This window comes from Polyodon spathula, chromosome 1 (genome assembly GCF_017654505.1).
Source record: "Polyodon spathula isolate WHYD16114869_AA chromosome 1, ASM1765450v1, whole genome shotgun sequence".
In the NCBI taxonomy this organism is placed as follows: Eukaryota; Metazoa; Chordata; class Actinopteri; order Acipenseriformes; family Polyodontidae; genus Polyodon; species Polyodon spathula.
The window spans coordinates 82,946,997-82,974,235 of NC_054534.1; the positions used below are offsets into that span (position 1 = coordinate 82,946,997).

A 27,239-nucleotide genomic window follows, 5' to 3' on the forward strand; every position below is an offset into this window, starting at 1 on the left:
TATCATTTAATATTGAGCTTGTAAGAAGCAATGTGGATTGGCATTTAATCAGCCACTATCTGTGTCAAAGATCAGTTGTGGTCTACGACGCTTCATAAATGGTGCTTGATTATAGATTTGAACTATAACTGCCTGGTTAAAAATAGAACTGGGACCGAAGATGGTTTGTATGCTGTGAATGAGTGTACGAATAGGCCTCCCAGCCAGTTTGTGGTGCCATCTCCTGTTCTCTCGAGGTTAGATTGTTTGCTGATGCTGTTGTCTCTGGCAAAAGCAAAATTGCTGATGCTTAAACCGTATTGTGCCAGGTTTATACTCATTGCTGTATTTTTTCATAAATTACTCTCCGGTCACAGTAAGATAAGCTTTTACCACAGACAAGTGAAATGTGGTTTTCTTTGACGCTGTGGCAGAGCAAAGCTCTGCCCTTTTTAAATTGGCAGGGATGGGGTTAATTTCCCCTACCTGCCTGGGTTTATTATGTTCAGGTGGCTGGGGTTGATTAGTTGATTAAATGATTAACTTAATTAACGATCAATCAGTGCCCAGCCACCTGACATAAAAGGAGGCCTCTGCTTCTCATTTGGGAGGAGGGAGCTGAGGAAGCAGGTTGGTGTTTTTGTTTGAAAGTTTTGAATCCAGTGAAGGCATTGCCCAGCCTGGAAACCTTATTTTTTTTGTAAGTTTTGTTTTTGCTTTATTTGTGTCTAAAGATCTTTGTTTTGCCCTTGTGCACTTTATTTTTTATTTATTTATTTATTTTTTTTAATAATAAAAATTAGGATTTCCTAAAAATACTTCTGTCTCTGGGCCTTTTCCCCGGAGCCAGTTAGCTGCCACAGACGGTGTTTACAAGTTCTTGTTGTTCAAAAAACAACTGAGTATTTTTGGCAAAAGTTTCGTTGTTGTACTCGGGATAACAACTTTTTTGAGAGCCACTATTCGTCCAACTCGAAACTCTCTGTTTGCAGCAAACGATCTCCATAGAACTAACTGGATCTTTCAGGTATAACGTCGTCCCCATCCCTAGATCCTCTCCACCAAAACCTTTGTCTGCCACTACCTAGTGGTGGTTTTCGAAATAGACGGTGGTGATCTTAATAATATTCGTAACAGGGTTTGGTCAACAACAACGTTGTGTTGTTGTTACAAGAGTGGGTCGACTAACTGATATACCCCGTATGACGAAAACTTCACCTTCGTTCGTGTTAACACAATGGTGAATATTTCTTGTGTTTTACCAAAATGGTCTACTTACGGAGAATGCCTTACAAAATGATTTTGACTCATTTGACCAACTGAGTTAAAATGGTTTTATTTTCTTGCTGAAAAACATCAATACCAACTGTTAGTTGTGGGTAAAAGAGTTGTTGTAAAGGGTAACATCTCTCAACGTAAACAAACTGAGTAGATAATTTCATATTACCTCCTGGTCGATTAAAGTGTTGGAGACCAACTGGCAACAACCTGAGTTGCCAGTTGAGGTGACAAGTACAAGGTTGTCCTGGAAGAAAACTTGCTTCCTTCTGCTCTGACAATGTTCCCCAACTCTGAGGATTGGTTTTTTCCAGCAGGACAATGCTCCATGCCACACAGCCAGGTCAATCAAGGTGTGGATGGAGGACCACCAGATCAAGACCCTGTCATGGCCAACCTCTGGAATGTGATCAAGCAGAAGATGGATGGTCACAAGCCATCATACAAAGCTGAGCTGCTTGAATTTTTGCACCAGGAGTGGCATAAAGTCACCCAACATCAATGTGAAAGACTGGTGGAGAGCATGCCAAGATGCATGAAAGCTGTGATTGAAAATCAGGGTTATTCCACCAAATATTGGTTTCTGAACTCTTCTTAAGTTAAAACATTAGTATTGTGTTGTTTAAAAATGAATATGAACTTATTTTCTTTGCATTATTCGAGGTCTGACAACACTGCATCTTTTTTGTTATTTTGACCAGTTGTCATTTTCTGCAAATAAATGCTCTAAATGACAATATTTTTATTTGGAATTTGGGAGAAATGTTGTCAGTAGTTTATAGAATAAAACACAAATGTTCATTTTATCCAAACACATACCTATAAATAGTAAAACCAGAGAAACTGATAATTTTGCAGTGGTCTCTTAATTTTTTCCAGAGCTGTATATATGTGTGTGTGTGTGTGTGTGTGTGTGTGTGTGTGTGTGTGTATATATATATATATATATATATATATATATATAGTGAAAGATTGCTCCACTTTCAGAGTTCGTTGCCCCTTTAACACCAGACCCAGGGCACGGAAATTGATTTTACAAGCGCTTTTGCGCTATTTTTAATAAACAGCGAACAAAACAAAAACGGAAACAAAACACCTAGCTCTCTCTCTTGGAGCTCTAACTAACATTAACGGGAACCTAACTAAACATTAAGGACGGCTAAGCCGTTTACCTGACACCAACACCAAAACACACACAACGGCGTCACTCAGTACTTCAACAAACAAACAAACCCCCCCACACCCCCACAGATGGGCTCTTCACTCAGCAGCCCTGAGCAAACTGGCTGCCTCTCTTAAATACCGTGCACCTGGCTCCAATTTACAATTAGCACCAGGTGCAGGGGATTAACTAAACAATACAAACAATTAACAATTACAAAAACCCGTAGCCCAATTCACCCACAGTGCATTTTCACATGGTTTTAGCAGGGAGGAATTTTAACCCCCTCCCTGCTATCTTATATATATATATATATATATATATATATATATATATATATATATATATATATATATATATATATATACACACACACACACACACATCATAAATTACGAGACCGACAGTATATGTGTGAGCTTCCAATTAAACTTTTTTTAATAGTTGCATTCTGCATTCAGCCTGGATACAAATTTGTAGTAGCAGAGATGTGTCCTAATTCAATACCATACACATTTAAGTATAGTATGAGATGTCTTAATTACAGCTTAACAGTCTTGTGGAGAAAGTGAGACTGATCAAATTTAGAAATGTGATCTATTTACTTCACAAAAACATTTCAAATCATTGAACGCAGTATTTGCTTTTTTTTTTTTTTTTAGCCTCATCGATGTTAAATCCCGTCCTACTGATTTTAGTCTGCAATTTAATAATGCATGTCTTGGAGTCTTTCCAGGGTTATTTTGGGTCCTAGTGTAGCCTAAATTACTGAGGGGCTATTCACACAACTATCAGTGCCTTCAACTTTGATCTTTTTAAGTAATCTTGAAGTCTTTTTTATTATTATTTTTTATAAAACATTTAGAACTAGCGACATTTCTTTTGGGGAGGTTCCCACAAGCATCTTTAGTTTTCATTTATCACTTAAAGGTGTTTTTTGAAAACACTAATTTTTATTGTGTGTCTTACATTTTAGCTTATCAAATGCATAGACAATAGTGTCACAGAACAACTTTCATCCTAAAACCCTGGTCAGGTTTCATAAATGTTTGCAAGTGAATAAGGTCTTCTCATGAGCATATTCACTTCAAAGCATGTGCTGAATGTATTTAATGCTAATACAAAAAACATCTTATGTTTTCAACATGTTTTGTAATAATTCGTTTTTCACCTATACATTTTTTTTTATATAAAGTTCAGTAAGTCTTGTAAAAATGGTATATGTCTACCATGTTATTTGATTAACCTCATTCTATTTGATGTCTCTTCTTCCATTCTTCAAATGCCTGAATTCAATTTGCAGAATATTTTAGCACTAAAACATACAGTGCTGGATTATTTTTTTCCATTGTCAAGGTACATTGCACTAGAGAATTTCTCAGTAGAATCCATTTAAATATCAGCAATATTTTATGACTTTCTTTGTGTGCAAATGTATTCTTTCTGATAATTGGTTTGTATGGTTACTTCAGATGTACAGTATCATCTGGCATATTTGAAATAGTTGATAAATCCCAAACATATTTATGTACGTACACTGCAAACACTTTTGTGTCTCATTGGTTACTTTACAAGTAAATTGCAAGAAAACATACATGTGAGATTATAGGAAATAAAATGGGTTTACAATGGCATTTGAGTAGTCAATTTATTTGTGTGTGAATCTGATAATGGCTTTTTAAACACACAGATTGGCAGTGAGTACTCATTTTTCCTGTGTGGGTTGAACAGTATTTGAAATAGCCACACAGTTAGGTGTGAAACCACAGATGAATACAGTGCACCTACTTTTCTGACAAATAAGTGACATAACGTAGGCGATTGCATTACAAAGTATGTTCGGTCAACTCCTCCATAGTCAAAACAAACAGGTGCCGTAACTATTGACATACAGGAGTGGTTTAATAAATATACGGTCAACAAAATTGCAAAGTGCTTTTTATTTATTTATATATTAAAAGGGAGACCTTCTTTCAACTGTTATTCCAATTAAGGTTCAATCTCCAGCTGCAGCAGCACGTGAAAGTGCTCTTTAAATCTTTTCATCCAGCTGCCCTCGAAGCCTTTATACATCAATGCTTCTCTCCTATCCTATTCAGACCACACTTTCCTAAACGGAGACAGCTTGAGCTTGTTGTTGAAAAATGCAGCCTCACAAGTTGTGTGGATTTCTTTACACAGGAGTTTACTTGTGGATATCGTTTTGCTTTAGGGGTAAGATATTTGTTTTACTTGATTTTATTGTAAAATGCGTAAAGAAAAGCCTGTATTTCACGTTTTTTTTTTTGGTTGGTATTTTTCTCTGATGTTTATCGTCGGTTTAATTCTGTCTGTATAAATCAATGGTGTTTCGTGAACTTTAACTAAAGCGGTATATAATTAAAATGATGGCGACTAACTTTTTATACCACTAATTCCTCATAACATTGGGTTATTATTGTTATTAGTATTATTAGTTAATGTCCACAGGTAAACAAGCTTGTCTCGTGTTTTGTTTTTAAATGGCACGTTTTAATTTGTAATAGATATATGTTTGGGGATTAACTGACTAGACGTATTTGGAATAATAACAAATTACAACTTGACAATCCTTCAGTCTGAGGATTATTTCGATTGTTGCATTGTTCAGTTGTTTTCAAGATTTAGAATGTGGGCTCTATGTATTTGTCACCAATAAAATCTGGTAAGGTGTCCGTTTATAACCAAATGAACATTTGCATTCATAAGTATACTTTGCAAAGTGTAGGTCCGATAAATACAATGTAATACACTACGTATTTCGCATTGATTTCAAGATCTATTTCTGCAGCCTGACCAACCCCATCCAATTTTTTAAAACAAAAAATGTATTACAATATTAAGTCTTTTGGTTAATATTCCGTGACACATTACATATTAACGATAGTCATGTTCCAATTGAATCAGTGCCTTATTAAATAAGTCAATCACAGGATTGTTCTTGTCAATGGAGTAGTACACACGAGTTCTTGAAATTACACATCCCATTGATAGATTAATTCATATCGTGAAAAATTGAAAACAGAATAATATTTTAGACCATATCTACTGATTTCACTGACCTGGAATAGCTTGAATTACTTATTAAAAGCTGTCCAAAGTCAGTGCTGATTGGGGTCTTCGAAACCAGCCAGTTCTAGTAAACTTAATTTACACCTAATCTTGATTTAAATCTGTTAAAATCGCTGCAATGGGTTAGGAGCTGGAAGGATCATTTATTTATAAAGTTGTGGACAAAGTAACTGATGCCTGCATTGCATAACCTAATATGTCCATGTATCACAGATGTATTTTCTGAATGTACAGTACATGAAATTCAATGTTATTTGTAAAGCCTCCATACAAAATTGTATAATGGGTTTGGTGATGGCAGTACACAGAGATACAGGCATATGATTTGGTATTAAAAAAAATACTTTGAGTGAAATAGGATTTCCTTTGCCAGTGACCTCTTAACACGCTTCACATCCCTACACCTCTCCAGGTGAGTGCAAAATAATGCTCTAAACTAATCCCTCAAAATGACCTAGCAGCTGCTTATAAAAGAAAGGGCATCGTGTTTTCTAGGTGAAAAATGTTTAATCATAAATACCTGGCTTTATCAATGATTGCCACATATTCTGCAAATACCGTGTGGTACTTATAATTTACTAAACACTGATTTAGGGATCGGTTAATAAAAGGACAAGAGATCGAAATTACATTCCATGTTTTATTCATACACAGACTGTGAGCATGTTGGAACATGATAGCAATAGCCAAATAAGGTGATAGATCTAAATGAATTGTCTAGTGCTATCTAAATATTAACTAAGAGTGACAGAGGTGTGCATGACTCTTTGATTAATTAGCATAAACTAGCTAGGGCTGAAGTACTGTATGTAGTACAGCTGCCTTGCCTGGCAGTGTGGTTCAAAGCTACAGTATATCAAATTCAGGTACCTCAACAAGGTTCAAGAAAATAGTTTTATATAGCTGAATTATATAGGTATGTACTGTATCTATACATGCATATGCCATGCTATTATACAATATTGAACCAATTGTTATGCAATGTTGTATAGTCAGATTTGTAAACTGATGGATACTAAACATATCTACTGCTGAATTTAATACTAATGTACAATTTAAAGACTTTTGGTGTCAGGGCCTTTGGTTGCTGTGCCCCTCTGACTGGCAGTGTGTGGCATTATTATGAAATCTCCAGCAGTTGTGGGATGAATATGTACATGAAGGGTGTACTGCTATGTAAGTTGATTGGTATGAAATAAGGACATAAGGACGATTCAGTTCTACTTCTACTCCGTACTTCATAAAAAAAAGAAATATGTTATCTATAATATTAACCCTATTCTTCATAGCAGTGATAACAAATTGCCTAAAGGGTCTGAATCTTTTATAAATGATTAAGAAGACATTAAATAAACCAAGTACAAATGTTTTTATTACTTGCCTGAGTTAGTGTAAACATTATATTAGTATTATCATATTTTTCCTTTTACAAAAGTTCAGTTTAACAGTGTTTACTTACAGTAGGCTGGCAAAGTTGACGTTTTTTTTTTTTGGGGGGGGGGGGGGGGGTTGGAATGCCATTGCGGTAACAAATGCTAACACAAGATTTGTATACTTTTCTTTTTGTAAACATAGATCTTTCATTAAAATGTAAAATCTTGCTGTGAATGGTAACTTTTTAGTCTGAGTCATAAGTTATGTACCCCTGTAGTACCATTGATATGCTGTACAACTGACAAAATGGAATTTAATGCCAGAAAGAATACTCTTCTTTATGTATTGAAACTGCAGAACTATAAGGTAGTATTAAACTTAGAATGATCAATCTCGATAATTGATCTGTAACTTGGCTTTTAGCTTGCTTCTAACTTCTGTAGAATCCTTTCAACTTTGAACAGCCTTCCTCCTTCCATGTGTGTGTAATATATATATATATATATGTAGTGTATGTATTAATTAATTATTGTAGCAGGGCGGTAGGAAAGCTCTGCTGTTTAAAAGTATCGTTTATTTTTAGAACGAGGTCTCCCCCTCCGCCCGTGTTGTATTTGTTTATTATGATTTATGTGTGTATTTGTATATATGACGGTGAACCACCACGTGTTTCGTTATTGTTTTTGTATTTATGTATTGTATTTAGTGATGCGTTTGGTTATTGTGTGTTGTAGCGTGGATGGGAAGTCCCATCCACAATTAAAAAACCTTAGCCACCTTCTGCACATCTCCCTATTAATTAATTGTTTAATTTTATTACTAATCGGGAGATGGTCATCTGCATAAAAACCTGCAGCTCTCTGCAGTTGGAGTGGGGAGGCGGAGAGAGAGCGAGAGCGGAGAGGAGAGAGAAATTTTAAAATAATAAAAAGGATCAGTGAAGGCAACTGCCCAGCCTGACCTTGGGTCTATTTTGTGTTCATGATTTGTTTTGTTTCTTTTTATTTTGTGCTCTGTGAGCAAGTGTTTTTTTGTTTTGAATATTTTATTTTTGTATTTTAATAAACTACGGCGCAAGCATCTTTTTGAACTGCAGTACTACCTTGTTTGTGTTCTTCCTGCATTCTGGCCTGTTGTCACCACTCAGTCATTTCCTCTCGCACGTGGTGGCAAGATGGGATCACCAGTGCCTCATGGAATTTTTGTCTTTTTTTTTTTTTTGTGTAACTTTTTGGAGTGAGGAAGAGGAGGATAAAGAATGAGCTGGATGAAGCAGCAGCAACAGCCGCAGCAAGTCTGCTTGACACAACTCGTAGAAACCTTTCAATTAGTTTTTAGTATCATAACAAATGGATCAAATCCAGAACTGGAGTAAATGTTTCATGAATTTGATCTATTGTGTAAAGGGACGACTTTGACAAGCTTTCTTGTCATGACAAGTATACCATTGACATTTAGCAGTTGATGCTTTCCCCATGCTTATACCTTTTTATTTATCATGTATGCAGGTCATTTCACAGACTGTGTGGTCTGGTGTTTAAAGAAAAGGGCTTGCAACCAGGAGGTCCCCAGTTGAAATCCTGGCTCAATCACGGACTCACTGTGTGACCTTGAGCAAGTCACTTAACCTCCTTGTGCTCCGTGAGACATTGTTGTAAGTGACTCTGCAGCCGATGCATAGTTCACACACTAGTCTCTATAAGTCGCCTTGGGTAAAGGCATCTGCTAAATAAACAAATACTAATACAATTAAATGTAATGTATTTAAAGTGTGGTTTACTTTTTCATTTTATTTAATGGGTATCCACCTATTATCTTTAATGCTCATTATTACATTAATTCTCAAAGACACTGTGGATCATATTCTGTCACACAACTCTCCCACCACTGAAGTCTCATCCATTATCAAAAGCACCATCTGTACAATTCCTTCTTCATGCTCATCTGTCACCTCTCATTCATGCAGAGGTTTGCAGTGAGACCTCACTTTCCTTAAACCCATTGTACGTTCAAATAAACTTCCTGGTCGCTGATGTGAGTTGCTGTATCTCTCCTCAGTAGTGGAATGTAAAATGGGGGCCAAGACATATGGCCTTAAAGGGTAACCACTGTCCCCCAACAACCACACTTCATTAAATAGCCCATTTTCTGCAGCATGGCATAATGAGGAGTTTGACAACATAAAAGCATCATGGGTCCCACCTGGACATTTTGCCACTGTCTGTTATGAGTCCAAGATGGTCGCACATGACGAACATTTATTGCAGAATAACCCTTTCTGCAGACAAACGGGTTCATCATCACATGGGGATATTATGGGAATTAATGTCCCATCAGTTAAACCCACAACTCGCGGAATATGAGCGACTTTGTAAAACCCAGAAAGATTTTGACACATTTCAGCTTGTGTTTTTGGAAACTGTATGAACCCAATGTAGTCACTGTCTGGACACACCGTGACACATGAAGTTGCTTAAACCAGGTCCGTCACCGACCATTTAAAAAAAACTGCCAGTAGTAAACAAACGCAGGGCGCACACTAATTGAATAGCACGGGTTAAGGCAAAATGTATTTTTGTGTTCTTTTAAGTGACGGTTCCAAAAGCTCAAACAAATTAAGTGTTTAATTGCGAGGCACTCTGTATCTTATAATTTCGCTATCTTCTATGAGGCTTAACAGGTTTTAATTTATCTCTGATCTTAAAATGTATATATACAAGCCTGCTACGAGGACATCTGCGCCTATGTTTACGATTTAAACACAGTATTTTGTGTATAGCAGCAGTTTTCTTTTTGCTGATCTGTTATGTTTCTGCTTTTGATGGTGTCGCAAATGCAATAAATACCTCCATGAACATTTCATGAAGACCTCAGATCACTTGTGACCTCAAGTAGAAGGTCAAGAGCTACTGGAGTTACGATATTTGGGAAACTGCAGTTTCCAAATGTTGATCTTGCAATGGTTTTTGCAACGTTGGTTTGGTTCAAGTAGCTTTTGGGAAATGGCCCCCAGGTCAGATCATGCTGTCTGTATACATACCACTATAGAAGTGGCTAAAACCCTGCCTGCCTTTTTTAAACCTTATTAGTTGGGATGTCACGATATACCGGTTATACAGTAAACCGTGGTATAAATTGCCACGGTTTTGAAACCGCAACCTTTTTTTCTATACCATGGTTCACATGGTTTAAGGTGATATGGGCGCATCTTCTTTTTTATTCACTGTGTGTCCATCAGTGAGCCACTCTATTCATTAGAACTAACTAATGAACATAGACATGTAAAGTTCTGAAAACAGCCAAGCTTGATTATCAGAGTAGGCAATTAAATAAGTGACGTGATATTTAATATAAACCGCCCTACTAAACAATGATCGCTAGAAAAAATTAGTTAGTAAATGAAACATAAATACTCAAATATCAGCAAGAACAAGGCATTTTAACTTTTCATCACTTCTATTAATTATCAAACTAAAAAAGTAATAGTAGCTGTTATCTATCGTATCGGTCAAGAGAAAAGCAGTAGGCACACACCAATGCAGATAATCAAAGTCTATATTACTGTATTGTCTAATGCTACAGGCATTTGTATTTTTATTTTAAACTGTATTGTAAAGACGTTGCCATCTCCTCAAGTTGATAGTGTTGTAGGGATTTGGTTTTATGTATTAAATTAATACAATTCCCCTAGATGCTGCTTAACTTTGCAGCAGTATCACACCCACCTTTTAACTTTTCTTTCATTTGTGTTTGTTGCTGTTAACATGGTCCAAAAAAAAAAAAAAATTGCAGGCATCATCTTCTCAGTTTTGCACTAGAGTGACATGAAGATGCGATTCCCGCACTACAGGAAAAAAATTGTGTTACATTTTGTAGGATGGGATGGTACAGGAGTGAAGCTCATGGGAACAGGTGGGACTGGGAAATAAAAAAAAAAAAAAAAAAAAAAAAAAAAAAAGCTCTAAGGAGAAGACGGAAACATTTTAGGTTTCATTTTCAGTTGATTGCTCCGTCATTGTAGCTGCTAGAGGGAAAGGGGCGGTATTATTGGAAAGCTTTCCAATAATACCACGTACATAGTTCAGTGAGAGATAGGGCATATGGCTCTGGCTGCATCCTTTCAGACCGGCAGCTTGAGAGCAAGCTTGCCAGATTTCTGCTGGGTTTATAGCCCAAAGTCACTTCAAAAATAGTCCAATCATTTGTTTTAACTGAAAGCAATTTTATTAACACATAGGCCTATGCAAAAAACAAACAAAAAAAAACAATCAAAAGCTTTCATAAGAAAAGATACCTTGTATAAATTTGATAGAAACTACAAGCCCCAGTCAGCTCATCCACAGGTCACTCAACAAATACATATGGAAGCACTGAAGGGACAAATCAACCTTCATACTAGCAACCGAATTACAGCGTGATCCCTTTATTGAAATATTAATGCTGGTACTGTATCCAAAACAATATGCCAAACATGAAAACAGTTTAATCTTGTAAAGGTATACCACCAATCTAATTATCAACCTGCAACTCCTCCTTTATTTCCCATAGCTGTGTTTTTAAAGTAGCCCAATTCCGTGGGAAAACCACAGACCTGGCAACACTGCTTGAGAGTGAGAGATAGGATTTTGTCTATTGTTCCTGCGCCAGACAGGAACTGCTTTACAGAGTGGCACAGAAAGTAATGGGACATAGCCTGAGAATGTAAAATTGCAGATATACACTGTGTACAAAACATTAGGAACACCTGCTCTTTCCATGAAATAGACTGCCGGGATGAATCCAGGTGAAAGCTATGATCCCTTATTGATGTAAAGGTTAAAGAAGGATTTTTAAGTCTTTACACAACTGAGACATGGATTGTGTATGTGTGCCATTCAGAGGGTAAATGGGCAAGTCAAAAGATTTAATTGCCTTTTGAATAGGGTATGGTAGTAGGTGCCAGGCGCACCAGTTTGAGTGTGTCAAGAACTGTAACGCTGCTGGGTTTTTCATGCTCAACAGTTTCTCGTGTGTATCAAGGATGGTCCACCACCCAAAGGACATCCAGCCAACGGCAGGCCAGTGGTCAAACGGCTCATTTATGAAAGAAGGCAAAGCAGGCTGACACGAGTTGTACAGAGCAACAGACTGGCTACTGTTGGTCAACTGACAATCCAGTACAAATGGGTATGACAGCCGACGACCTAACAGAGTTCCACTTTCAGGAAAACACAAAAAACTGCGGTTGCAGTGGGCTAAGGAACAAAAACACTGGACACTGGAGGATTGGAAAAACATCACCTGGTCTGATTCCTGCTGTTTCACGCTGATAGGAAGACTAGGGTATGGAGAAAATCACATGAGCACATGCATCCATCATGCCGCATGTCAACATTGCAGGCTGGTGGAGGTGGTGTGATGGTGTGGGGTGTGTTTTCATGGAACACATTGGGCCCCTTGATAAAAGTGAAGCAACGTCTGAATGCCACAGGATATCTGAATGTTATTGCCGATCGGGTGCATCCCTTCATGGCAGCAGTGTATCCGTCTGTTAATGGATTTTTTTTCAGAAGGATAATGCTCCATGCCACAAGACTAGGATTGTCCAGGAATGGTTCCATGAACATGACGGTGCATTCATCTTACTGCCTTGGCCTGCCCAGTCACCAGATCTCAATCCAATTGAGCATCTGTTGGATGACATCCACTACCAGCCAACTTGACACAACTGTGGGAAGCTTTGGAGTCAACATGGACCAGTATCTCTGTGGAACGCTTTCGCCACCTTGTAGAGTCCATGCCTCGATGAATTGAGGCTGTTCTGAGGGCAAAAAGGGGTGCAGCTCAATATTAGGAAGGTGTTCCTAATGTTTTGTGCACTTTATATATAATTTTTTTTTTGTTGTGATTATGCTCTGTTGGTAAAAGTGCGAATAAAACTGTTTTTTTTTTTCTAGGAGGAGGCTGTGTGGTCCAGTGGTTAAATAGTCCAGTGGCTTATAACCAGAAGGTCCTTGGTTCAAATCCCAGCTCAGCCACTGACTTGCTGTGTGACCCTGAGCAAGTCACTTAACCTCCTTTGTGCTCCATTTTTTGGGTGAGATGTTGTAAGTGGCTCTGCAGCTGATGCATAGTTCACACACCCTAGTCTCGTATCTTGTAAAGCTCTTTGTGATGGTGGTCCACTATGAAAGGCGCTATATAAAAAAAAAAAATTAAATATGACATTATACCGCAGTACGATGACAATCGTGTTATATTTTTTTGATGGTTACCATACCGTCAATTTGATACTGTGATATCCCTACTTGTTAGTTGCCTTTTAAACCAGCTTAAATGTGCTAAATACAGTTGGCGTCTACACAGCATTTTTAATACCGTATTCAAGAACCGGACTCACTACCCCCTTGGGGTAGTCTCTAGTCCGGTTCTAAATTTTGATCGCATCAGGTAGTGCAGTTTGTCAGAAGTGTGGACGCTGTAATACAAAACCGCATGCTTTCTGATATGTTTTGGCGCGTGGACATTACAAATATAGTACTGGAACAGACGCCTGAACTAGTTGAGAATGACTATCAATACTCCTGTACTGTATACAATTTCTGAGGCTTGTTGTAAAATGGTGAATCATGGAGTGATGTGATCAAATGTCGAAATCTAGACACATTGATGTCTGGAGGTATAAATTGGTCCAGGAGACACACACATTGACAAAGTGTGCCTTGTGTTTTTAAGAAACAAAGTCATAACATTCATGCTAAAAACGCTATGTTTTCCATGGGCACGGGTTCCATATTTGTTGGGTTGTAAACATAAAAACAGTGCATGGTGGGATGTCATATTGAGTCCCACAGTCCATTGTGCTCCTATGAAATGTAACCAGACTATTTTAATAGTGTGTATACGCATTAAGCCTGACTAAACATGAAACGGCACTTTTGTGTGGATGCTTTGAGCTGGATTAATATAAAACGTTTGAGTACGGTTCTCTGTGTGGACAGAGCCTAAGAAAACATGTTCCATTGCTCTTGATTGTATATTATAGAATATTGTGTCCATTACTGTTGGTGTACAAACTACAGTATGAGTGTAAGAATCTCTTTTGTTAGCAGTGGAGGTAAAGAAGCAAGAACAGTGGATGAATGATTTGTGCCAATGCTGAAAAGGGAACAGATGTGTTTGCAGTTTATCCACATTAGAAGGATGTTCCACTTTATCAGTGTTTCTTTTTGATTAAATCAGATGTGGTCATAGACTCTAAAGTGCAGCAATACATAAACATCTGCAACTGAAAATAATTAATGAACATGTTACTTAGTAGAAATTTGTATCAACCTAGATTGACGGTAACCAGCTAAACACCAGGTTTGTCTGAAATAGGGATAGGGATGATAATTCAGGGAGATAGCAAATTGTAACATTCTGTAACAATGGTGTTAGCTGTAGTAAAATTGGTAACGCCCTTTAAAATGGTAATTTAGCTGTTGAATAAAAAATAGTTTAATCAGAAGTTGCAAAATGTGAGGCAACATTACAAGTTAAACAACAGAAATGATATGACAGTACAAGCATTACACTTTACAATATAATGTTTATTTTACAACGTCAATGTAAAATATTCTGCTTCCTCGCTGTCCAAGCAAACACAATTTTAAAAAAATTGACTAGTCTCTGGTTTGAATGACGAGTTGAAATCAAACTGTACGCAGACTGACAAGTTTCATCAATTTTGTTTAAGCATATCACAGTAACAACACTGGCACATTACATATCTTCTAACGCCTGGAGAAGGATGCTTTGACTTTATGAACACACACTATGAAAAAGATAAGAGTGTTGGATTCTGGTGATATAGTGGTGTGTCTGTCTGTATATCATTGCATACATCTGGGAAATCGCTTATTTATAAGTTTTTAGGAGCAGCAGATTGTGAGACTATATAGAGGTGTCATTCTGTCTGTCTGTATGTCACATTTTTACCCGTATGTTGAAGTTACTGTAGATCACTGAAATATACATCACATAGGTTTAAATAAATTAAATTTTAAAAAGCACACACTATGCTGTCAATGTATTCATAGCATTTTCTTCAGCAAATTACAGTGCTGTTAGTTGACAATGATAATAACTCTTCTTCCAGAGAACTGAATTTAAAATATGGGGTAGGCAATGCAGTTTTATGCTTGACAAAGTTCTGAGTTTTATTGTTCCTGTAATGTCTTTCCCCATCACTGACTGAACATAAGAGACAATGGTTTCTTAGGACTCTGAAAATTTGCGTTTTGGATTTAAGTAATTTAAGCTGAAGACACCTCTTGTTGGCAAGGTATCCATAAAGCGCATACATGATGGTATTAAGTTACAGTGGCTCTCAAAAGTATTCACCCTTGGACTTTTCCACATTTTATTGTGTTACAACATGGAATCAAAATGGATTTAATTAGGAGTTTTTGAAGTGATCAACACAAAAGTCCATAACAAAGTGAAAAATAAAATCTACAACTTTGTTCTAAATTTCAAATATATAAAACAGAAAATAATTGATTGCATAAGTATTCACTCCCTTTGCAATGAGACACCTAAGTAAGCTCTGGTGCAGCCAGTTGTCTTTAGAAGTCACATAATTAGTTGAATAGAGTCCACCTGTGTGCAATTAAGGTGTTTCACGTGATTTCAGCTTAAATACACCTGTCTCTGGGAGGTCCCACAGTTGGTTAGTACATTTCCTAACAAAAACTAAATCATGAAAACGAAGGAACATTCAAAGCAAATCAGGAATAAGGTTCTTCAAAAGCACCAATCGGGTAGGATATAAGAACATTTCTAAGGCACTGAATATCCCCCAGAGCACAGTAAAGTCCATTATTAAGAAATGGAGAGAATATGGCACAACTGTGAATCTGTCTAGAACAGGTAGTCTTCAAAAACTGAGTATCTGGGTAAGAAGGGCACTAGTCAGGGAGGTCATCAAGAGGCCTATGGCAACTCTAAAGGAGTTAGTCTTCCACAGCTGAACTGGGAGACACTGTGCATACGGCAACAATAGCCCGGGTCCTTCACAAAACTGGCCTTTATGGGAGAGTGGCAAAAAGAAAGCCATTGTTGGGGGAAAAACTCACATCAAATCTCTGCTAGAGTTTGCCAGCAGGCATGTGGGAGACTGAGACCAAGTGGAAGAAGATTCTATGGTCCGATGAGACCAAAATAGAGATCTTTGGTCTCAACGCTAAGTGCTATGTTTGGCACAAGCCTAACGCCGCACATCATCCCAAGAACACCATCCCTACCATGAAGCATGGTGGTGGCAGCATCAGCAGGACAATGACCCCAACATATAATTAATTTAACAGTAGTAATCATTCATAAGTATAAAATAAAATCTGCTCGAACAGCATTAAGAAAACATGCAATATCCCCTTTTTGCAAGAATACAGCTATGGCCAACAGTTTTGCATCACCTAGAATTTTAGGATTGTGACATACTATAAAGCTTGTGATCAAAGAAACTACAACATGATATTGCAGAAGTCTACTGGAAGCCATAGTAGTATTAATGTTTCAGACCTAAGAAAACCTCACAAGAATGAAATGGTTTCGGTGTGTTGCTTTGAACACATAGCCTCTCATGCTAATAGAATAATGATAAATGGGTATAATTATACAAAAATAATTTCTGTGTCAACTGGAACTACTCTGAATTTGAACGGTTGCGTGCTTGAGTAATAAACTAAACACTTATACTTTATTTAAAATAATATACAGCAGGGATTTGATTAATTAATCACTCTGTTTCTTTTAATTTCATGAAGAATCCCACCAGGGCGAATACCAAAGGAAACTCTACAGAGAGCTGCTGAAAAACTACAATCGCCTGGAGCGGCCTGTGCTGAACGACTCCCAGCCACTGCTTGTAGAGTTGGGGATGACCTTGCTTCAAATTATTGATGTGGTGAGTCAGGGGAAAGCTTTCTTTTTTTTTACTATTGCGTGTTTGCTGTACTGTTTTGAAGAAAGACAGACATTTTTCATAGAAGAATACAATCATTTTATTAATCCATGCAAAACTATTTGGTTATGGTAAATCAGGCCATCCTTAACTAAGGTTAGACCCCGGAGCCACAGCAATACGCTGCTGCCGTCAGTTGTATTTGGTAAACTCCAAACTAAGTCACGAAATATTGGACTGCCGCCAGATTTTTTCAACTCCAAACATTAATTGACCCTGACTGAGTGCTGCATCTGATTTGCTATGGTCTCTTCCAAAGCTATCTTAATTGCAGTAAACTGACAATCATTTTCATTCCTCCACAGAGCATTTAATCTGTGTCAATGTTAAGGTGGATAGTGTCGAAATCCATTACTTCTAAAACATTGTCAGTTAATTTAAATAATGTCCTATGTTCCTTAACTTTCTTACCTGACATTTCTTTATGTATGACAGTTTTTGATATTTCCCTATGTACATCATGTTCTAGGTAACTGTAATAATTACCTTTACATTCATAAAAAGTGCCTTAAGTGTACTGTGTTTTCCTTTTGAATGAAAGTTATACATTTTCTTATTTGCAATACCTGCCTTATATTCTTGTCACAGAGTAACATTAAAAGGGGACTGTGGCAAAGTGGCTGGTAAAGGGGGGAACAGGTGTAGTGGTGATGCAGTGTAGGAGTGACAGGCAGACAATTGTAATCCGGTGAAAAAGTGCTTTATTTGTATACCAGGTCTGGTGACCGTAAAATAATAAATCCCCGGCAATACACAACAATGTGTAAGGCACGGGGATAACAAAACAGGGTACAATCCCGAACAAAAACGAACACATGATCACCAGTCCTGGGTGAGTGCAGTCGTGCTGGTGGTAAGTGCAAACACAGGTATTTTCGTGACGGTAGTGCAGTGGTGATCCGGATCGTGCTGACCCTCGGCGACAGCTCCGGATGTGTGCTTTAACTGTCTGGTGATGCAAAAACACAGACAATTACAATACAGACAAACGCAACACAAAAAACATAACACGTCTTTCTTTTGTTTATTTAGAGCGCCTCTCTCAGCCCTTCTCTCCACCGAGCTTTACCCAAACGAAGGAAAAGATCAGCGTTACCCTGGCCCCTATACATAATCCCGCATGACATCTTGGTAAACGGTTGCAGCTGCCCCTCGTTTACCTTTCAGGTCAATACGGTCTTACAGCAGAGTCTCGCTTCTTTCCAGGCTCACCGACTTCCCGGTCCCGGAAACGGAGTGTCAGGCCAGCCCTTCCAGATACTTCTCCTCCCGTTCTTTAGTGCCCTCACAGGCCGGGAGGGAGATTTATCACCAGAACTCGATCGTTCTGTCACAGGGACAAATTTACTCTGCCTGTCATCTCCCTTGGGCATCGATTCTACAATAGGGGCTGCGCATTTAGTGGTAGCCTGGTATATGAAAGATGTCAAAGGGTTAAAAGTACATACAGTATCTGGGACTTAAGTCACACTCTTATTTCAACAAGTATTCTGTCTTTTTGTACACTTATTTTCCAAGTATGTTTTACATAAGCAATACAGAAGACTTCATTGTACTAAACCACTATATACAGGAGGCTGTGTGGTCTGGTGGTTAAAGCAAGAGGTCCCCAGTTCAAATGCCGGCTCACTCACTGACTCGCTGTGTGTCTTTCAGGTGAGGCATTGTTGTAAGTGACTCTGCAGCTGATGTGTAATTCAGACACCCTAGTTTCTGTAAGTTGCCTTGGATAAAGGTGTCTGATAAATAGGTATTAATAATAATAATATCTATATATCCAACCAGTCTCATCCTTTGGATGCCATGTGTTTCATACAAAGTTGAAGTTATTGTTGCTGTCCTACTACCTCTACTGATGCTGCAAACAGTGATGACCCCTTGGTCTGTCACACTACCCATCATGAGTATTGGTGCATCAAAATCTTCAGAATGCTGGCAACTGTTTCCTTAGTAACTTCACTTGGTGCAATAAAGGCTGCCCTACACACATCTCTCCAGAGTGCAAGTTAATCCATGCAGTCACCCAATGATTTCCACCGTGATTAGAATCTCTGTAGGCATCTGGCTGTACTTTTATTCCAGCGCACCAAAATATAATCGACCTTCCACACTTGTGTTCTTGAGTCAGATCACCCCAGCCGCACAAAGCCTCTCAACCTAGAGGAGGCCTTGCATATCACACTCTCAAATCTCATGCTACCAGTTGTCACATCTGCTAGAGTGCAGCCTTTCCTTAACATAATGTAGAAAAATGTGTTTGCATGCCATTGCTCAGTGTAGTAAAAGTATGTGTTCTCTAGTTTAATGTGCTCAGTGGTGTGTGGTTTCTTAAAGCTTTTCTAAATATAAAATAAGTATTCCTCAAAATTTGAACTGTGCCTCTGAAGTTCTTCAGGGTAAAACACTGATGATATAACAATGTGTGTACCAGATGATTTCTGAGGCCTTTTCTGTCAGTCAGATTTTCCTTTCCTTTTTTGAATAAGGCTGTCAGTGATTCAAATAGGACATGTGAAACCTATGCACAGATGTTATGAAAGTGAGTGTGCAAAATGGTTACACTTTGCAGTAGTCTAAAGACATAATTTAATGGCTTGTAAAACATTTTACAAATACATTTAATAGTTTCCCAATTATATATTGTTTTTTTTTTGTCCAGCACGCAACTGTACTGTAACGACAGTAGCTAAACATCCACAGAGAGGTGTTTATGCTGATCTTCACTGGGAATTCTGCAGGGAGCAATGCACTGACTCTGGTAAAGCAAGCACAGAAATGTACAGTAATGCATATGCAGAAATGTACAGTACAAGTAGGCTACATTACTGCTAATTGTTCCCAGAGAAGAACTCTGATATACACATCTGGACGGTCTGATTTTTGCAAGTATGGATGGCAAACTTTGTCAGCGTTTTCTAAAAAAAATTACAATTCGGCTCTATATTTGAATTCTTCTCTGCTATAGCACACTGTAGTGTTCAAATTGCAGCACGCACTCAGAAAAAAAAATAAATAAAAAAAAATTCATTCAGAAAAAAATTACCCAGTTCTGTTCAGTTCTGGTTCTGTTTGCACGGTAAACCACAGTTAGGTGGTGAACTTCTCTGAAACAACGTGGGGTTTTTGATTTGTCAATCAATCAATTTTTCACTACCATCCATATTACAGCTGGACTGAAATTCTTTTGTTTTCTCTTTCCAGCCATGCTTGCTGATGCAGTCATTGCTGTTTTTTTCAAACTGTAAACCCGAAACTGTGTACAGGGATTAAATAACCAAGGTACAGTACACGGGTAATCGCTCAGTAACAAGGCGCAAACAGCTGATAGTTTAATAATAGTCATAGTTTTGGAACTCTTACACTTTAAGGATTTTGTCACACTAAATACAGACGATTTCATGGAATGACCATGGCTACAACGATTTGAACTTAAAATTATTACTGTCATATTTTAATATTTCTGTTAACCATATATTTCATTTATTTAATGTGTTTTATTTTAACACACGCTCCTTGTCAAAAGTAAACTTCTTTTTTTAACAATAACTTTTCAAACAACTATAACAGGAATATGCTTACCTTTTAATTAACATGTATTCCTTGTCTGATTTTGTAAAAAAAAAAATGACTTGATCTCTGAAATTTTCAATTTTAAATTAAAATTTCTCGTTGTAAATTGAGAATTTTACAACACTATCATTTTTGTTAGTCTATTTAAACACAAAAAAAAAAAACAGCTGTAGTTTTGGAATTACAATTACTGCGGGGCAAGAGCTGCAAATCAGGGTTTCGTCCTTCTCCAAAACTGTAAACGGTCCTCCCTTTTAGGTTTTGCATTATCAAGGGTGTGCAGTGGTATATATGGATCTTGAAGTTCCCATACGGGATACCAAAAGTTCATCACTGTCTGCGTGACTAGAAACTGATGGTGCTACCTGGATGCTTCTAGAAACTTAAGAAAACTCACCTCTGTTCTAAACTTTCAGACCACAAAAGCTGGGCCAGTTGCCACAGAACTGTTTTTATTTTTCTTCTTCACAAGACTGGTTTATTTCTTCAAAAGACACCTTTGCACATTCTTCCAGACCAAGGAAGGTAGTTATGATTTAGTGAATTCACTGGTGCATAAGTGAGAATATGAATTTTAGTTTTATACATGATTTTATTTCATTCATAATACACAAGATTTAATGAAGATTTTTGAGGCTTGTCAAACATATACGGTATATGGTGTCATATTGGAGAAAAAGAAAAACTGAAACAAATGAGGCTAAGCTCATCTCAGACATTTTGCACTTCCAGAATGGCTTGGCTGAGGATTTATTCAAGTCTCAAGTTGCAGTCCCTAGGTTTAATGTATGAGGATATAGGATTATCTCTGTTTGTGTAATTCATTCATTCATTAATTTATTCATTCAATCTAGCAGTGTATTAATGTAAAGTCTTGAAGTATAAAACAGACTACCATAACAAACATTTCCAGGTACATTTGTATGGAAAATTCCTACTTGTTTGCATAACTCTGCTTAATCATACTGTAGCTTGAAGTTGGAGGTTTCAGTATGAACTGTGTTTGCATACAATTGGTTACAATTTAGAAATTGACTACAGGCACATGTGTATTAATGATCCTGATCATAATTGGCAGTTTGTATTCGCAGGATTCACAACCCTGGTCAGATTTCAAATACATATTTATGAGGGGATTAAAAATGAATTGTAAAAGAGGCTATCTCAATGCTTGAAGGCAATGAATTCTAGAGTTTCTGCATTAATTGGTACAAGTGATCCAATTACATTTGGCGTGTATCAAGCCTGAACGTCAGTGGACGTCCTCTGATCCCACTGGCACATCATTTACCTCTTTACAGCTCAACAGCGGATGTCGGTGGGCTACTGATCCCAGGAGAATACAGTATTGTACATATTGCCCCCCTTGTACTTTTCCACATTTTATTGTGTTACAACATGGAATCAAAATTGATTTAATTAGGAGTTTTTGCCACTGATCAACACAAAAAAAGTCCTTAATGTCAAAGTGTAAAATAAAATCTACAAATTGTTCTAAATTAATTACAAATATAAAACAGAAAATAATTGATTGCATAAGTATTCACCCCCTTGAGTCAATATTTGGTAGAGGCACCTTTGGCAACAATTACAGCCATGGGTCTATTTGAATAAGTCTCTACCAGCTTTGCACATTTGGGCACTGCAATTTTTGCCCATTCTTCTTTGCAAAATTGCTCAAGCTCCATTAAGTTGGATGGGAAACTCTGAACAGCAATTTTCAACTCTTTCCACATACTGTATTCTCAATTGGATTGAGGTCCGGGCTTTGACTGGGCCACTCCAGGACATTGACCTTTTTGTTTTTAAGCCACTCCAGTGTGGCTTTGGCTATATGTTTTGGGGTTTGTCCTGCTGGAAGATGAATCTTCTTCCAAGTCTCAGGTCTCTTGCAGACTTCAGCAGGTTTCCTCTGTACTTTGCTGCATCCATTTTGCCCTCTATCTTCACGAGTTTTCCAGGCCCTGACATAGAGAAGCATCCCCATAGCATGATGCTGCCACCACCATGCTTCATGGTAGGGATGGTGTTCTCAGGATGATGTGCAGTGTTAGGCTTGCGTCAAACCTAGTGCTTAGCGTTGAGGCCAAAAAGCTCTATTTTGGTCTCATCAGACCATAGAATCTTCTTCTACTTGGTCTCAGAGTCTCCCACATGCCTCTGGCAAACTCTAGCAGAGATTTGATGTGAGTTTTTCCCCAGCAATGGCTTTCTTTTTGCCACTCTCCCATAAAGGCCGGTTTTGTGAAGCACCCGGGCTATTGTTGCCGTATCCACAGCCGTGGAAGACTGTAACTCCTTTTAGAGTTGCCATAGGCCTCCTGGTGGCCTCCCTGTCTAGTGCCCTTCTGACCTGGATACTTAGTTTTTGAGGACGGCCTGTTCTAGACAGATTCACAGTTGTGCCATGTTTCTTAATAATGGACTTTACTGTGCTCCAGGGGATAGTCAATGCCTTGGAAATGTTCTTCTATCCTACCCCTGATTGGTGCTTATGTGAGCAACTTTATACAAGCATGAAATATCACAAGTGTCTCAACTAATGTATTTTTTTCTTGTTTTTTTAGAACAAATTTGCATCTTGTTTGTTATCACATCCTAGCGACTTTTTAAAAAAGAATCTACAAGCACTCCTGTGGCCTTAACTTTCATTTATCTTTGTAGTAAGCGATGACTACGATACATTTTTATTTAAGTCCATACTCGCATGTCATCTGTGACGTCACCTCCTTCTGTTCAAATTATTCATTTCTTAAAGGCACAGAGCTCCGTTGCATTGAACTTCAATCAGACTCAAGGCTAGCAAATGCTAAAAAACTAGAATACTAATAAAGGAACGTATGAATGTTTTAACCACTTTAAAGATATTAACTTTAAGTTTTTAACATTTGGTTACACTCGTAAAGTATTTCAACATGTAGGTCTACACAAACATTACATGAAGCCCAAGTTCTCGGCATGTAAGAACAAGTTCCAGTACAAGGGAGCACACGTTTTGATTTTGGCTGTACCGTGTCAGCATGCCAAGAGGTCCCCTCAAAACATTTAAATCTGTGTAGATAACACTTGCATAATACCTAATAATGGTAGCATCAATATGAAGTTTTTAAATTTGCTTTGGGTTTTCGACAGAAGAAATACTACTGCTACTACTACTACTAATAATAATAATAATAATAATGAAATACAACTACCTGACTGTCCATTTAAAAATCTATATACTTTTTTTTTTTTTCACAGCACTGGAGGCACCGAAAGTAAGCTTAGAATAACATATTCTACATTACCATTACTGGCGACCGCCTGTGTTATGTACACCAAAAATGTTTCTATTCACCCAAAGGTTGTGTGTTTTTTTTTTTTTTTTTTTTTTTTTTTAATCAGCATTTTAATTTTATTATACTTACACAGAGTTTCTGGGCAGCACCATGCCAGTTGGGCGTGAGGATGCTGGCATTGCATGGTGCTGACACAAGTCGGGGCACAGTATGGATTTTTACAAAAATCATGAAAATAAGGTGGCATGCTTTCATAATTGACAGAACAATGCAGCACGATGCTACAGACGTTGTGGAAACAAAGTAATTGCCAAGTGTGTGTGCATTAGAATTTTTCTTTCAAACTAGCATCCTTATTTTTCAATATTTTACACAATAAAAATAAAAGCAGATAACAATCTTTATTAATAATAATTATAATAATAATAATAATAAACTTCTGTTTATTATTACTAGTAGTAGTCGTAGTTTCTGCCCCTTTAAAAGGTCACAAACACAGGCTGGGGATTGGGCAACAGCTGTTTTCATGTTGCTTTCGGCAGTCCCTCTTACTCCTGCAAAACAACTTCTCTCCACCCCTTTTTGCGAATTGGAAATGGCTAGTTTTGGTTTCGGGATAAAGAAAATGCAATATGGAAACTAGCGATGTTCTTCTCTTTTGCAAGAGCGATCAGGGTTTGATTTGGTCCGGCCCTTTTTTCCAGTTTTGAATGTGCCTAAAACGCAGAGTAATTTTTTTTATATAAAACTGCCACAAATATCCTTGCATGGCACCCATTTAGGTAAATCCAAACCCAGATCAAGATAAAAACAGAGGAACAGTTATGATTCCGGCCTGACCTTAGAAAATGTGGCCTTATGTTGTATGACCTTAAAGCTGGCAGACATTTATGGTCTTGTACGGCAGCATAATTCAATTAGCAAAAAAGGTATAAACAAAAAATAATGAGGGGACATACTATAATTAAAGGTCCATAGTCTTGACAAGCAAGGTAAGGGAAATAAATAGTCAAAGTATGTATGGTCAAAAGGTAAGGCCCCAGCAGGTAAAATCATTAAAAGACATTTAATAGGATAGCTGGCCAAGCATAAACCATTAGAATGTCAAGGTGGTGTTTTTTTCAGGTGTCATCAAACTGGAAACTGACAGCCCAAAGAGTTCGAAATTGTGTCTTTTATTTAAAAAAAAACTAAAAAAAAAACTAAAAAAAAAAATAAAAAAAAAACTAAAAAAAAAAAATTGACTAGTGAAGGAAAACACACAGTTCCCTACAGAGAAGTTAAGAAAATACTATGTGGTTAGCACATTACGCTGGTCACATCACACAGTGCTCATGATACTGCAGCACACTATTTAAAAGGCTGTATTGGGTCATTAACTTGGACATGATAGTATTCAATAAACCTTCATTGACAGTTTATAAAGAAGCTTTGTTCACTAATTGCCTGGGTTAATTAATTCACCTTCCCAGAATCTTGTGGTTCAATGGACCCCACACTCAGTTCAGTGTTCAGTGCTTATTATTAGCTATTTGAGTTTTATGTAAATTGTTTGTTTTGTATTCCTTTCAGTTACTTTCAAAATTCTTGGGGTGTTTTTTTTTCTGTCACAATATGTAGAGTAACTCGATACTACTTGCACGCTTGAACTGTATCTTCTTTCCTTTGCAGTCTTACACAAGAAATCCTTATGGTGACGGGCACGTCCTTCTGGGGTTGTTGTGTGTCTAGGCATTTCTTTACATTTTGCTACAATTTACAATTCCGTTTTAAATTCCCCCTATCCAACTGCAATATAGCTTTAAATCCCGCTAACAAACCTTCTAATTGTAATCTGCTTTGAAATCTTGCAAGCAAAGTCTCCAATAGAAATGTATAAATTTGCTGCCAGTCAGTAGTTGGGGTGGGTTCAAAGTATTCAGAATGGATCAATGACAGAGACAAGTCAGGAAGACATTGCAACTGCACTGGGAAAGATATTTTTTTCTTTTTATTGTAGTTTTATTTATTTATTTATTTTTAAATGGGAAAAGGGTAAACTTGAACTGAGTAATGATTTCCTGTGTTTTTTTTCCAGTGTTTATTGGTTATACACCAATTTATTTTTTTTGTATTAGGGGTGTTTTGTTGGTTTTCACCTGTTAAAATAAAAAGAAAATTGAAAGCCCTAAGCATGGTATGTGCTGTGCTGCTGCTCACTAATAAACCAACTTTTGTTTCAGATAAAAAATGATAACGTATAATGAAAAATATCTAACTTTTCCAGTATCACTTTTTTAGCTTCAAATATTGAAATTTAATTAAGGTACTAATTAAAGTACAATTCAAAAAGCAATACAATAAAAACAGAATATGCCAAATTATTTAACCAGTAACTGAGATGAAGCCCATAAGAATTTAAGATGTATGTTTGTTTTTTTTTGTCTGTCTTGTTTTATAATATAAATTGTTATTTTTTTCTTTAAGAACCTACATTTTAGCTGAGCTTCAACTGAAGAGAAAAATTAAATTGTATAGTGAAACCAAAAGTAGTGCAGTGGCAAACATTGAACTATAGCTGCAATAAAACGTTGATCTTATTAAAATGCATGGTTTGCTTATTAAAATGGATTGTTCTGCTCTTTTCAGTGTTGCCACAATCCAAAATGATTAGTTGTCCATGTTGATATTCTGAAAGAATCTTTTTTTTTTTTTCCCACACCAGTTAGTTAGTAAACACAGCATGCATTTTTATAATTTATTTGGCATGGCATGTTTTGTTTTAAACGGCCATTTTGTTTGTTTTTCACATTTGCTAATTTGTAAAGCTCATTAGGTTGTATAACATACACAGCTGTTTGTGAAACCAGATGTAATTATGCATCCCTGTCTGTATTTTGTATTGTTTGGGTTTTGTAGCAGAGGTGATTTAGAATGTATGTATTGGGGCACTGTTATTTTAGGTCGGCAGGGAAGAGATAATTCCCTTCCCTACCAAATCACTATGTGCAGACTGTGCTTCAGTCGATTGAATAATTAGCAAGCAATCAAGCTCGAGGTTGGGTGTTAAGAGGTGGAACAAGAGTGAGAGACAATAAGCTTCCAAACAAAGACAAACAGTTGCTACCCATTCTCGTCTTACACAAGCACGCTACATGTTTAAATTATATTACATGTTTGTTTTGGCCAATGCGCCTTTTTGGTTAGGTGAAAGTATTGTTTTGTGTAAACCTTTTATTTATAATAAATTTGAGCATCAGTGTTTTCACTCACAGTAGTGTGTCTGTATTTCTTGGTCTGGCGTCACCCACAAGCCATCTTTACCACAGACCCTCATTTAAGGGCATTGCTGTCCAAAGTCCCTTTCACAATGGCATGCTCTACCTGGGTCAGAACCAGGTATCATGCGGGTTGGGTACGCGATTTCACACTGCTTTTGATAAAGCAGGATTGACTTGGGTGATATGCACGTATCAGTGCCCCGGAAGCAGCTTGTTACCGATGCCCAAATGTTTCTACATCCCTGCTGCAATCTGGCTCATGC

The 27,239-nt window shown here is 37.4% G+C and overlaps 1 protein-coding gene across 1 annotated transcript in view; it reads left to right on the plus strand.

The window, feature by feature from the left end:
- LOC121325371 (neuronal acetylcholine receptor subunit alpha-7-like) overlaps positions 1-27,239 on the plus strand; it is an 89,644-nt gene that overhangs the window by 8,578 nt on the left and 53,827 nt on the right. Inside the window, exon 2 of the mRNA XM_041267853.1 lies at positions 16,666-16,811. Within this exon, the coding sequence (XP_041123787.1) occupies positions 16,666-16,811 (146 nt within the window). The remainder of the gene's footprint in view (positions 1-16,665; positions 16,812-27,239) is intronic.